The following is a 14,082-nucleotide window of genomic DNA, read 5'->3' on the forward strand; positions in this document are numbered from 1 at the left end:
TTGCAATACTGTTAAAAAAGTTTGCAGCAAAAACAGAAGACTGCATTGATAGGAAAGACAAGCAATGGTCTCTCCACTCTCTCCCTGTTCGCCATCCTCCTATTGTAACTTTCGATGCCCCTCATCTCTTGGGAAATTCCCGTCTTTATCCTGATGTGGCCCAGCCTGCACTAACATATCCCGTAAAGATCCATTCATATATTGTGGCCACTCACCAGGATCTCTTTTTTTTTTTGTCTGGAAGTCGGATTTAGCAGCAGCACCACCACTGTCAATGGGAACGAGGAGTGACGAATCTGAGCCCGGGTCCAAGATAGTAGGGTCTTTGCTGGCATTGTTTGGAGGTGTGGCTAGGCCTAGTGCAACCACTTGTCCTTTTCCAGCCAGAGAGCTGTCATCATCGTGGAAGTGCATGGCTCGGACTCCTCCGGTTTGCCCTCTTTGCTGCTAGAATCAGCGAACGGGGGGGTCATTGTTCTCGCGCAAATTAATGGCCTGTCCTCGGAGGCTTGTCATTCTCCACACAGGCTGATGGACATTGCTGCACGGTGATACATTTCAGCAGCGAATTTCTTTGATTTAGAGATTATGTCTCTTTTCTCTTTCGTTTTTCTCTTTTAGATATGGTAGCAAATTGTTTCAAATCTCTATTGCTTAATTTGAGCAAAGATTATATCCATTATTAGTAACTAGCTAACGTTAACAGGCTAGGTTAAGCTACTGCCTTAATCACTAATCGTCTTTGTCACTGTCACGCCTGCTCCCGCTCTTCCCCCCTGGTGCTTGAGGGTGCCAGGCTCCCCATCATTACGCACGCCTGCCTTCCCCCCGTCACGCGCATCAGCGATTATTGGACTCACATGGACTCAATCACTTCTGTCATTACCTTCCCTATATATGTCTGGTTCCACGCTCTGTTCCGTGCTTTAGTGTGAATTGTCACTTGTCTTTGTTTACCCGTGTGCTGACGCTGTTCCTGTTCTGTTACCTGTCTGTTCCTGTTCTGTTACCTGTCTGTTCCTGTTCTGTTACCTGTCTGTTCCTGTTCTGTTACCTGTCTGTTCCTGTTCTGTTACCTGTCTGTTCCTGTTCTGTTACCTGTCTGTTCCTGTTCTGTTACCTGTCTGTTCCTGTTCTGTTACCTGTCTGTTCCTGTTCTGTTACCTGTCTGTTCCTGTTCTGTTACCTGTCTGTTCCTGTTCTGTTACCTGTCTGTTCCTGTTCTGTTACCTGTCTGTTCCTGTTCTGTTACCTGTCTGTTCCTGTTCTGTTACCTGTCTGTTCCTGTTCTGTTACCTGTCTGTTCCTGTTCTGTTACCTGTCTGTTCCTGTTCCTGTCTGTTCCTGTTCTGTTACCTGTCTGTTCCTGTTCTGTTACCTGTCTGTTCCTGTTCTGTTACCTGTCTGTTCCTGTTCTGTTACCTGTCTGTTCCTGTTCTGTTACCTGTCTGTTCCTGTTCTGTTACCTGTCTGTTCCTGTTCTGTTACCTGTCTGTTCCTGTTCTGTTACCTGTCTGTTCCTGTTCTGTTACCTGTCTGTTCCTGTTCTGTTACCTGTCTGTTCCTGTTCTGTTACCTGTCTGTTCCTGTTCTGTTACCTGTCTGTTCCTGTTCTGTTACCTGTCTGTTCCTGTTCTGTTACCTGTCTGTTCCTGTTCTGTTACCTGTCTGTTCCTGTTCTGTTACCTGTCTGTTCCTGTTCTGTTACCTGTCTGTTCCTGTTCTGTTACCTGTCTGTTCCTGTTCTGTTACCTGTCTGTTCCTGTTCTGTTACCTGTCTGTTCCTGTTCTGTTACCTGTCTGTTCCTGTTCTGTTACCTGTCTGTTCCTGTTCTGTTACCTGTCTGTTCCTGTTCTGTTACCTGTCTGTTCCTGTTCTGTTACCTGTCTGTTCCTGTTCTGTTACCTGTCTGTTCCTGTTCTGTTACCTGTCTGTTCCTGTTCTGTTACCTGTCTGTTCCTGTTCTGTTACCTGTCTGTTCCTGTTCTGTTACCTGTCTGTTCCTGTTCTGTTACCTGTCTGTTCCTGTTCTGTTACCTGTCTGTTCCTGTTCTGTTACCTGTCTGTTCCTGTTCTGTTACCTGTCTGTTCCTGTTCTGTTACCTGTCTGTTCCTGTTCTGTTACCTGTCTGTTCCTGTTCTGTTACCTGTCTGTTCCTGTTCTGTTACCTGTCTGTTCCTGTTCTGTTACCTGTCTGTTCCTGTTCTGTTACCTGTCTGTTCCTGTTCTGTTACCTGTCTGTTCCTGTTCTGTTACCTGTCTGTTCCTGTTCTGTTACCTGTCTGTTCCTGTTCTGTTACCTGTCTGTTCCTGTTCTGTTACCTGTCTGTTCCTGTTCTGTTACCTGTCTGTTCCTGTTCTGTTACCTGTCTGTTCCTGTTCTGTTACCTGTCTGTTCCTGTTCTGTTACCTGTCTGTTCCTGTTCTGTTACCTGTCTGTTCCTGTTCTGTTACCTGTCTGTTCCTGTTCTGTTACCTGTCTGTTCCTGTTCTGTTACCTGTCTGTTCCTGTTCTGTTACCTGTCTGTTCCTGTTCTGTTACCTGTCTGTTCCTGTTCTGTTACCTGTCTGTTCCTGTTCTGTTACCTGTCTGTTCCTGTTCTGTTACCTGTCTGTTCCTGTTCTGTTACCTGTCTGTTCCTGTTCTGTTACCTGTCTGTTCCTGGTTAAATGTTGATCCCGTCCCTGCTTCTCATCTCCGGCATCGGTCCTTACAGTCACACACAAACATAAAAAACCAATGCAATCATTTCATTGGCAGATTCATTTTTATTAATGTTTCACAATTGAATAATCCCATATAAACACACACATCACCATAGGATAATGGGAGTGAACTTCGGGAGAAGTGGGAATGAAATGGGGGCGGGAACTGCAGCAACGCTATGAGCTGGTGGCTGGGTTGCCACTGGTGGTGTAGGGGCGCCTGATCAGGGGCGCCTGAGGGCTGCAGCCAATTGTCAAAATGCTGCCCCAAATTCAAGTGCCGCTATAGGTCTAATGGGAGGGCCAGCCCTGGTTGTAGGCTATAGAGTAGCAGTATTTCATTATATACAGTTAAGCTAACTTGCGCTAATGTGATTAGCATGAGGTTGTAAGTAACAAGAACATTTCCCATTACATAGACATATCTGATATGGGGAGAAAGCTTAAATTCGTGTTAATCTAACAACACTGTCCAATTTACAGTAGCAATTTCAGTGAAAGCATACCATGCTAGTGTTTGAGGAGAGTGCACAGTTAGGAACTTGAAAATGTATCAATAAACCAATTAGGCACATTTTGTCAGACTTGATACAACTTTTTAAACAGAAATCTAAATGATGGCTGGGCTGTAATAATACATTATGGCCTTTCTCTTGCATTTCAAAGATGATGAAAAATAATAATATCTATTTATAAAAATATGTTTTTTTCTTTGTATTATCATTTACCAAATCAAATGTGTTATATTCTCCTACATTAATTTCACATTTCCACAAACTTCTAAGTGTTTCCTTTCAAATGGTACCAAGAATATGCATATCCTTGCTTCAGGTCCTGAGCTACAGGCAGTTAGATTTGGGTATGTCATTTTAGGAGATAATTGAAAAAAAGTGTCAGATCCTTAAGATGACTAAAATGTCAACTTTGTGAGTGTGTGACATGTGGAAGGCAATGGGCTCTTTTAGAACTGTCATACTGGACCAGCCTCAATGAGCCTGTGGCTAACTTTCAAGTAACATTCCATACACACGCACAAACACACACCAACGCACAATGTATACACAAACAGATAAACAAACACAGGCACAGACATGTTTCACACATGCTCTGGAGAGATGGATTATCTGCAGTGATACTCCAGTAAACCCCAGGTTAAAGCACTGCTGTTGTTGGTCAGATTAACAGTTACCTTGGGATCTATCATGGGCATTATCATTGGAATTCATTTGAATTTGAATACAGTTGGAATCGTTTTGAACAAAGCTACGTAGGCTTGTTTGTTCTAAAATATACACTCTCAGTGTTTTTTAAATTATTATTTAAAATTATTTATGACAAAAAAACACAAGGAAGGGGTAACATTAAAGTATGTGTTTGTATTCAACCTTTTAGAGCGAATAAAACAGTTATGAAATGTATCATTTTTTATATTTAACTTGACAAGTCAATTAAGAACAAATTCTTATTTACAATGACGGCCTACACAGGCCAAACCCGGACGACTCTGGACCAGTTGGGACTCCCAATCACAGCCGGTTGTGATACAGCCTGGATTCGAACCAGCGTGTCTGTAGTGAGGCTTAAAGCATTGAGATGCTGTGCCTTAGACCGCTGCGCCACACGGGAGCCGAAATGAATTTGGAAATAGGATTTTTCTGCGACTTTTCAGGCTCTCAAAGATATTTCCATCCATTGTTTGACCTTTTTATATTTTGGTTGAAATGTCAGATTGTTGTTGCCGTTCTGCTGGCTAAGCATTATCTCTCACTCTAACGCTCATTCATAGCGAGGAGGCAATTGTAGCCAGATAAGTGGGTCATGAATTAATAACTGTTCCAAGTCAGTCCCTCTTCATTAGGCTGAACTCCTACCCAAACACACAAAAACCTGTGTAAGCTTTTTTATTGTAGAGTGGTTGATTGGAACCAGGAACCCTGTCTTCAAGACTACGCATTTTTACAATGCATCCAGAGTTTTTCTTTAATACTACTCTTCTCAATTTGTCCTCAATAAATTTGAATCTAGGTATGTGTCTAGGTATGTGTCAGATGTGCAGATCTGTTAACACACGACAAAATAACACACGACAGCAAAAAACGAATGTGCAAATCACACTAGACAATAAAGTTGTATGTTGTTTGTTTTACATTTACATTTACATTTAAGTCATTTAGCAGACGCTCTTATCCAGAACGACTTACAAATTGGTGCATTCACCTTATGACATCCAGTGGAACAGCCACTTTACAATAGTGCATCTAAATCTTTTAAGAGGGGGGGGGGTGAGAAGGATTACTTTATCCTATCCTAGGTATTCCTTAAAGAGGTGGGGTTTCAGGTGTCTCCGGAAGGTGGTGATTGACTCCGCTGTCCTGGCGTCGTGAGGGAGTTTGTTCCACCATTGGGGGGCCAGAGCAGTGAACAGTTTTGACTGGGCTGAGCGGGAACTGTACTTCCTCAGTGGTAGGGAGGCGAGCAGGCCAGAGGTGGATGAACGCAGTGCCCTTGTGTTTTCCCATTCATGTGGCTCCTCTTCTTGTATTTTAATGTTTAAGGACTCTTGGAAGATTAGTCCAAATGGGGACTAAAAGAAATCCAAATAAAATCAAATCTCCTGACATCTCCACTGATACTTGCTCACATATTGTACTTTACAGTCACTTTGTATGAAGGCGTCTGCTAAATAGCGTATATCATTGACACTGATAATGTCTTTGATAATGACCCTGAGTCTCAAATGGCACCCTATGAGCCCTTGTAAAAAGTAGTGCACTATATAGGGAATAGGGTTTCATTTGGGACGTATTCATTCTCTTTGTCACAAATCGTCCACAATGATACCCCCCCCCCTCTCTCTCTCTCTCTCTCTCTCTCTCTCTCTCTCTCTCTCTCTCTCTCCTCTCTCTCTCCCTCTCCCTCTCCCTCTCCCTCTCCCTCTCTCTCTCTCTCTCCTCCAGATCCTAGCCATCATCTCCATCCTTTTCATTGTCCTCTCCACCATCGCCCTGTCCCTCAACACCCTGCCTGAGCTGCAGGACACAGATGAGTTTGGCCATGCCTCAGACAACCCCCAGCTGGCCCACGTAGAGGCCATCTGTATAGCCTGGTTCACTATGGAGTACCTCCTCCGCTTCCTCTCATCCCCCACCAAATGGAAGTTCATCAAAGGTGAACACTTCTGTTTTTAATGTACATTTAAGATGTGCTACCTTTAGTGTCTGTCTGTGTGTCCACTGTTGTGTATTTATTGGTGTCTTATATTTTAGCTGGTGCAAACCAATTTCACTGAGGATGAATAAAGTACTATCTTGTCTTTAAGGTCCCCTGAACGTGATCGACCTGCTGGCCATCCTTCCTTATTACATCACAATCTTTCTGACAGAGTCCAACAAAAGTGTTCTACAGTTCCAGAACGTCCGGAGGGTGGTTCAGATCTTCCGGATAATGCGCATCCTGAGAATTCTGAAGCTGGCACGTCACTCCACGGGGCTACAGTCTCTAGGTTTCACCCTGAAGAGGAGTTACAACGAGCTGGGTCTACTCATCCTCTTCCTGGCCATGGGCATAATGATCTTCTCCAGCCTAGTCTTCTTTGCCGAGAAGGACGAGGATGACACCAAGTTCAAAAGCATCCCTGCCTCCTTCTGGTGGGCCACCATTACTATGACCACAGTTGGCTACGGGGACATTTACCCTAAGACTTTGCTTGGGAAGATTGTGGGGGGTCTCTGTTGCATTGCAGGGGTGCTGGTGATAGCCTTGCCCATCCCCATCATCGTCAACAACTTCTCCGAGTTCTACAAGGAGCAGAAACGTCAAGAGAAAGCTGTGAAGCGTAGGGAGGCACTGGAGAGGGCGAAACGCAATGGGAGCATTGTCTCCATGAACATGAAGGAGGCATTTGCCCGCAGCGCCGAGCTGATGAACGTGGTGGTGGAAAAGAGCGAGAGGCTGCTGACGCAAGACAACCACCTCTCACCCAGCCACTGGAAGTGGACTCCAAAGCGGACTGCCAACGCCTCAGAGACCAGCTCGGCCCACTCCTTCAACCCTGTGGAGTCCCAGATGGGTTCCCCCAGCAAGGCCAGGGCCTCCAGTCCTCAGGGGCTCAACGCTCAGAAGCTGGAGGAGATGTATTACCAGATGGCCAAGACCCAGTCACAGCCCAACCTCAATGCCAAAGACAACAGCTCCAGGGCTGGCAGACAGAGGGATGAGATTGAGCTGGGGGCCATCCCTGGAGGTCCAGGGGACCCTATGCTAGGGGGTCAAGAGGGCGTGGGGGACATGAAGAGCCTGTCTAGTATTGACAGCTACATCAGCTGTGCTGCAGACTTCCAGGAGAATCCACGTGGTGTCTACCCTCTAAGTCCAGCCTCCGGCCTGGCCCTCCTTGCCCAGGAGACCAGCCACTTCTCCCGTATCAGCCCCGCTACGGCCCTCTCTGGGTGGGTCAGCACAAACCCTGGCCTCCAGACCACCCTGGAGCATGAGTTTTTTTCTGCTGCAAAAAACGTAGTCTCGGACAACACTCACAACTTCAACAAACCTTTGAAAGGTGGCAGCCACTCCTACAAGGTGAAGTACCAGAGCAGTGGAGGGGAGTCGGGGCCAGGAGCAGGTTGGTTACCCAGCAACGGTGATCCACTCTCAGGCATCTCCATCCTGTCTGACCACTCCCTGCTCAGCCCGGAGACGTCCATCTACACCACGGCCAGTAGCAGGACCCCCCCCAAGTCTCCGGACAGCTCCAGCCTGACCACGGCCCCGACCTCCACCCCGACTGTCTTCACCTTCCATGACTCCTCCATTAGTAAGTACATTGACGCCGATACAGATGACGACGAGCACCTGAGGGACATGTCGGATGCCACAAGCCCCTCAGAGTGCCTGCTGGCCGGCTCCAGTGCCCCCAAATGCAGCCGGAACATCAACAGTGGCTACAACCATAGAGGCATCAACCACCTGGCATCAAGCACCACCCAGCGAATGCTGGGGCAGAACTGCCTGTTCCCCAGCCTGGATGGGGGGACGCGGGGGAGCGGGGGCCACATGGAGAACAATTTGGTGCCGGAGCTGCCCCGCAGGCCCAAAGGGGACAGAGGAAAGTCTAGTACCATTGACCAGAGCCTCTGAGCTGCAGAGGGACACCCAGGGACATCCAGAGAGACATGGACTAGCCGTGTGAGGAAGGCGGAGAAAGAGAAAGTGATAGAGAGATAGAAAGAGAGAGAAAGAAAGGGAAGGAAAGAGAGACACACTGTGCCAAGTCCCTTTACAAACTAACAGAAAGGGCCAGGAAATGAGAGAGATTCAGGGTAAGAGTTTGGGCTGTGGTGTGGTGTTGAATACTCTGGGAAAAGACTTGTAGAATAGATTGAGAACACCACTCTTCCTCCCTATTAGCCACAGTACACTAGCTACCACAAAACTGGGCAGAGCACTCCCAGGGACCCATTGGAGCAGGGGCCCCACAGGGAGATGTGGGAGTAGGTCAAAGGTCAAAGCAGAGCATGCTGGCATGGTCTGTTGGTTGGGGCTCTGGGGTAGGAGGAAAGAGGTGAGGCAGAATGGATGAAGGGGGGAACTGGGAGGCGGGGAAGAGCAAGGAGAGATTCATGTTGTGAGCATAGGGATAGTAAGACAATCATCCCCTATATTCTCCTACAGTTCTACCTATCTCAGGTGACCACTGTCCCATTCATGCCTGAGCCTCAGCCCAGCTCACACTGTAGTAGGGATTCCAGAAGAGGAGTTACGGTAGACTCCAATAAGCTACTTACTAGTGCCCCCCAGCCTCAAACCTGGCCTTAGTCATATGTGTGTGTGTGTGTGTGTGTGTGTGTGTGTGTGTGTGTGTGTGTGTGTGTGTGTGTGTGTGTGTGTGTGTGTGTGTGTGTGTGTGTGTGTGTGTGTGTGTGTGTGTGTGTGTGTGTGTGTGTGTGTGTGTGTGTGTGTGTGTGTGTGTGTGTGTGTGTGTGTGTGTTTAAAGGATAATTTATGTATCCACATTTTGAGATTGTCTTACCTGATTAATTTTTTTTTATATAGATAAAGGAGGTTACCTATATGGGTCTTGGGTTTACTAGTCTGTTGTGTCATGACCATATCTGTTTGAGTATTTCTGTATGGGATATTTCTTCTTGTCAGACAGTTATTGGAGATACAATCCAGACTTATTTTAGGGGAAACCAGTCTGTGAGTCTTGTTCTTCTTGGTACAGTTTGTTTATCTCGTGGTGAGAGTAGAGTACCACATCTGATATTCAATTTCTGTCTGTGAATATGTCTTGATTGTCTGTTGTTTTGTGTTACACTGAGTTTGAGTCAGAGGGGAATGGTTGAAAGAATCTGTACATTTTGGTATGAAAGTGAGGAATCATAATCATCCCTGAAGATTTGTGCACCAAGCACACATTTAGGAGAGCTCTGCTCCAAGGCATTCATGTACCGAACAGCCTGCCTCTTCCTCCTAGTCATACCACCAAGACACAAGAGTTCAAAATAATCGCTTCAGACGAAATGCTGAGATGTGCAAAAGAAAAATAACCTGTTTATTTTTGTGGTATTTTATAAAGAATGTGGTGAATGGATTTATGAATTTATATTTCCAAATATTTAGGATATATGCTCATATTAAAACAGTGAAACATTGATACACAGCTGCCCCAACATGCATCATCATCAGTTTCCTTTGAACAACATAAAGAGACTGAGTGTTGAGAGAGAGGGCGGAGGGGACTGAGTGTTGAGAGAGAGGGTGGAGGGGACTGAGTGTTGAGAGAGAGGGTGGAGGGGACTGAGTGTTGAGAGAGGGTGGAGGGGACTGAGTGTTGAGAGAGAGGGCGGAGGGGACTGAGTGTTGAGAGAGGGTGGAGGGGACTGAGTGTTGAGAGAGAGGGCGGAGGGGACTGAGTGTTGAGAGAGAGGGTGGAGGGGACTGAGTGTTGAGAGAGAGGGTGGAGGGGACTGAGTGTTGAGAGAGAGGGTGGAGGGGACTGAGTGTTGAGAGAGAGGGTGGAGGGGACTAAGTGTTGAGAGAGAGGGTGGAGGGGACTGAGTGTTGAGAGAGAGGGTGGAGGGGACTGAGTGTTGAGAGAGAGGGTGGAGGGGACTGAGTGTTGAGAGAGGGTGGAGGGGACTGAGTGTTGAGAGAGAGGGTGGAGGGGACTGAGTGTTGAGAGAGGGTGGAGGGGACTGAGTGTTGAGAGAGGGTGGAGGGGACTGAGTGTTGAGAGAGAGGGTGGAGGGGACTGAGTGTTGAGAGAGGGTGGAGGGGACTGAGTGTTGAGAGAGAGGGTGGAGGGGACTGAGCGTTGAGAGAGAGGGTGGAGGGGACTGAGTGTTGAGAGAGGGTGGAGGGGACTGAGTGTTGAGAGAGAGGGTGGAGGGGACTGAGTGTTGAGAGAGAGGGTGGAGGGGACTGAGTGTTGAGAGAGAGGGTGGAGGGGACTGAGTGTTGAGAGAGAGGGTGGAGGGGACTGAGTGTTGAGAGAGAGGGTGGAGGGGACTGAGTGTTGAGAGAGAGGGTGGAGGGGACTGAGTGTTGAGAGAGAGGGTGGAGGGGACTGAGTGTTGAGAGAGAGGGTGGAGGGGACTAAGTGTTGAGAGAGAGGGTGGAGGGGACTGAGTGTTGAGAGAGAGGGTGGAGGGGACTGAGTGTTGAGAGAAAGGGTGGAGGGGACTGAGTGTTGAGAGAGGGTGGAGGGGACTGAGCGTTGAGAGAGAGGGTGGAGGGGACTGAGTGTTGAGAGAGGGTGGAGGGGACTGAGTGTTGAGAGAGGGTGGGGGGACTGAGTGTTGAGAGAGAGGGTGGAGGGGACTGAGTGTTGAGAGAGAGGGTGGAGGGGACTGAGTGTTGAGAGAGAGGGTGGAGGGGACTGAGCGTTGAGAGAGAGGGTGGAGGGGACTGAGTGTTGAGAGAGGGTGGAGGGGACTGAGTGTTGAGAGAGAGGGTGGAGGGGACTGAGTGTTGAGAGAGAGGGTGGAGGGGACTGAGTGTTGAGAGAGAGGGTGGAGGGGACTGAGTGTTGAGAGAGAGGGTGGAGGGGACTGAGTGTTGAGAGAGAGGGTGGAGGGGACTGAGTGTTGAGAGAAAGGGTGGAGGGGACTGAGTGTTGAGAGAGAGGGTGGAGGGGACTGAGTGTTGAGAGAAAGGGTGGAGGGGACTGAGTGTTGAGAGAGATGGTGGAGGGGACTGAGTGTTGAGAGAGGGTGGAGGGGACTGAGTGTTGAGAGAGATGGTGGAGGGGACTGAGTGTTGAGAGAGGGTGGAGGGGACTGAGCGTTGAGAGAGAGGGTGGAGGGGACTGAGTGTTGAGAGAGGGTGGAGGGGACTGAGTGTTGAGAGAGGGTGGGGGGGACTGAGTGTTGAGAGAGAGGGTGGAGGGGACTGAGTGTTGAGAGAGAGGGTGGAGGGGACTGAGTGTTGAGAGAGAGGGTGGAGGGGACTGAGCGTTGAGAGAGAGGGTGGAGGGGACTGAGTGTTGAGAGAGGGTGGAGGGGACTGAGTGTTGAGAGAGAGGGTGGAGGGGACTGAGTGTTGAGAGAGAGGGTGGAGGGGACTGAGTGTTGAGAGAGAGGGTGGAGGGGACTGAGTGTTGAGAGAGAGGGTGGAGGGGACTGAGTGTTGAGAGAGAGGGTGGAGGGGACTGAGTGTTGAGAGAAAGGGTGGAGGGGACTGAGTGTTGAGAGAGAGGGTGGAGGGGACTGAGTGTTGAGAGAAAGGGTGGAGGGGACTGAGTGTTGAGAGAGATGGTGGAGGGGACTGAGTGTTGAGAGAGAGGGTGGAGGGGACTGAGTGTTGAGAGAGATGGTGGAGGGGACTGAGTGTTGAGAGAGATGGTGGAGGGGACTGAGCGTTGAGAGAGAGGGTGGAGGGGACTGAGTGTTGAGAGAGAGGGTGGAGGGGACTGAGTGTTGAGAGAGAGGGTGGAGGGGACTGAGTGTTGAGAGAGATGGTGGAGGGGACTGAGTGTTGAGAGAGAGGGTGGAGGGGACTGAGTGTTGAGAGAGAGGGTGGAGGGGACTGAGTGTTGAGAGAGAGGGTGGAGGGGACTGAGTGTTGAGAGAGATGGTGGAGGGGACTGAGTGTTGAGAGAGAGGTTGGAGGGGACTGAGTGTTGAGAGAGATGGTGGAGGGGACTGAGTGTTGAGAGAGGGTGGAGGGGACTGAGTGTTGAGAGAGAGGTTGGAGGGGACTGAGTGTTGAGAGAAAGGGTGGAGGGGACTGAGTGTTGAGAGAGATGGTGGAGGGGACTGAGTGTTGAGAGAGGGTGGAGGGGACTGAGTGTTGAGAGAGAGGGTGGAGGGGACTGAGTGTTGAGAGAGATGGTGGAGGGGACTGAGTGTTGAGAGAGATGGTGGAGGGGACTGAGTGTTGAGAGAGAGGGTGGAGGGGACTGAGTGTTGAGAGAGATGGTGGAGGGGACTGAGTGTTGAGAGAGATGGTGGAGGGGACTGAGTGTTGAGAGAGATGGTGGAGGGGACTGAGTGTTGAGAGAGAGGGTGGAGAGGACTGAGTGTTGAGAGAGAGGGTGGAGGGGACTGAGTGTTGAGAGAGATGGTGGAGGGGACTGAGTGTTGAGAGAGATGGTGGAGGGGACTGAGTGTTGAGAGAGAGGGTGGAGGGGACTGAGTGTTGAGAGAGATGGTGGAGGGGACTGAGTGTTGAGAGAGATGGTGGAGGGGACTGAGTGTTGAGAGAGAGGGCAGAGGGGACTGAGTGTTGAGAGAGATGGTGGAGGGGACTGAGTGTTGAGAGAGAGGGTGGAGGGGACTGAGTGTTGAGAGAGAGGGTGGAGGGGACTGAGTGTTGAGAGAGATGGTGGAGGGGACTGAGTGTTGAGAGAGATGGTGGAGGGGACTGAGTGTTGAGAGAGGGTGGAGGGGACTGAGTGTTGAGAGAGAGGGCAGAGGGGACTGAGTGTTGAGAGAGGGTGGAGGGGACTAAGTGTTGAGAGAGATGGTGGAGGGGACTGAGTGTTGAGAGAGAGGGCGGAGGGGACTGAGTGTTGAGAGAGATGGTGGAGGGGACTGAGTGTTGAGAGAGAGGGTGGAGGGGACTGAGTGTTGAGAGAGAGGGTGGAGGGGACTGAGTGTTGAGAGAGAGGGTGGAGGGGACTGAGTGTTGAGAGAGAGGGTGGAGGGGACTGAGTGTTGAGAGAGAGGGTGGAGGGGACTGAGTGTTGAGAGAGAGGGTGGAGGGGACTGAGTGTTGAGAGAGAGGTTGGAGGGGACTCAGTGTTGAGAGAAAGGGTGGAGGGGACTGAGTGTTGAGAGATGGTGGAGGGGACTGAGTGTTGAGAGGGGGGAGACTGAGAGCGAGATCCTACATGCGGTACTCCTTGGGTACAAGCCATAAATTCATCCAGAATGCTATCTGAACAGCATATTAATTCAGAAAGGGAAGAGCTTATGTAACCAAACCTGGTTATAGGTTTGGATTGAATAGCAAGTCTAGAGTTATTTGAGTGCGTCTGCATTCATTCACACAGACATTCATACATTGAAGGCCAGCTGATACACAGGTCTTATATGGCAGACATCTTCACAATAGCTCCAGCCCAGTTTCCATAGTAACAGGCTCTCTCCTGGCAAGGCTGATACCAGGGCTGCGTAGCTCTGCTAATTTGGGTGGGTAGTCTGATTGTATAAAAATGCATGCATTCTCATCCGTTTATACAGTTTGAAAACTCTCAAACATATTGCAGTTAGTACACAGGTATGTACATAGATAAATATCCCTCATGAAGCCACAGCTCCCCTGCATTGTTCTGTAATTCAGATACAGGCATAATGCAATCCTAGTTTTGAATATATCCATGATAATCCTATCTGAATAATAGACATCACAGTGCATACTGTAGATATCGTATAAAATCATAGACAGATCCACAACACTGTCCACTTACACGTCCATGTGTTTGTCCTTTGCTCTCTTTCGCTCTGAGAAAAGGCGAGAATTCTGCATCCCCAGAGTCACATGTATCACTCCTGTCCCTGTCTGAGCTGGATCCGAGCGAGTGGAGCTGAGGTGTGAAAGGAATAGCAATGACTGCGGAAGGGGCAGAACCTCTGAAAAAGTGTGTGTGTTGATCATTTCTAAAGGGACTGCTGCTCAGCCAAGCAGAGAGCTAGTGATTAGAGCTGTGGTTACTGCTTAGTGGAGGAAGTTGAGCTGCTTCCAGTGTGTGTGTGTGCATATGTTCATATTGGACGAGATAGTTATGATCTAGAGGGTGTATGTCGTTTTCAGCCTTACAGACTGCACCTGTTATCATCAACAGTGATTAGTGTTACAGTAATATCTGGGCCTATATACTGAGCACTGCTTTTTCACTGGCTACAGTTTTTCTCTCTGCTCTTCAAGGCAA

The 14,082-nt window shown here is 48.9% G+C and overlaps 1 protein-coding gene across 1 annotated transcript in view; it reads left to right on the top strand.

Annotated features, from left to right (window-relative positions):
• Nucleotides 1–8,558, top strand: part of LOC118400494 (potassium voltage-gated channel subfamily B member 1-like) — a 75,096-nt gene extending 66,538 nt beyond the window's left edge. Inside the window, exons 3-4 of the mRNA XM_035797418.2 lie at nucleotides 5,666–5,876; nucleotides 6,028–8,558. Coding sequence (XP_035653311.1) covers nucleotides 5,666–5,876; nucleotides 6,028–7,844 — 2,028 coding nt within the window. The 3' untranslated portion in view covers nucleotides 7,845–8,558. The remainder of the gene's footprint in view (nucleotides 1–5,665; nucleotides 5,877–6,027) is intronic.
• The last annotated feature ends 5,524 nt before the right edge of the window (nucleotides 8,559–14,082 follow it).

The sequence above is a fragment of the Oncorhynchus keta genome, chromosome 21 (genome assembly GCF_023373465.1).
Source record: "Oncorhynchus keta strain PuntledgeMale-10-30-2019 chromosome 21, Oket_V2, whole genome shotgun sequence".
In the NCBI taxonomy this organism is placed as follows: Eukaryota; Metazoa; Chordata; class Actinopteri; order Salmoniformes; family Salmonidae; genus Oncorhynchus; species Oncorhynchus keta.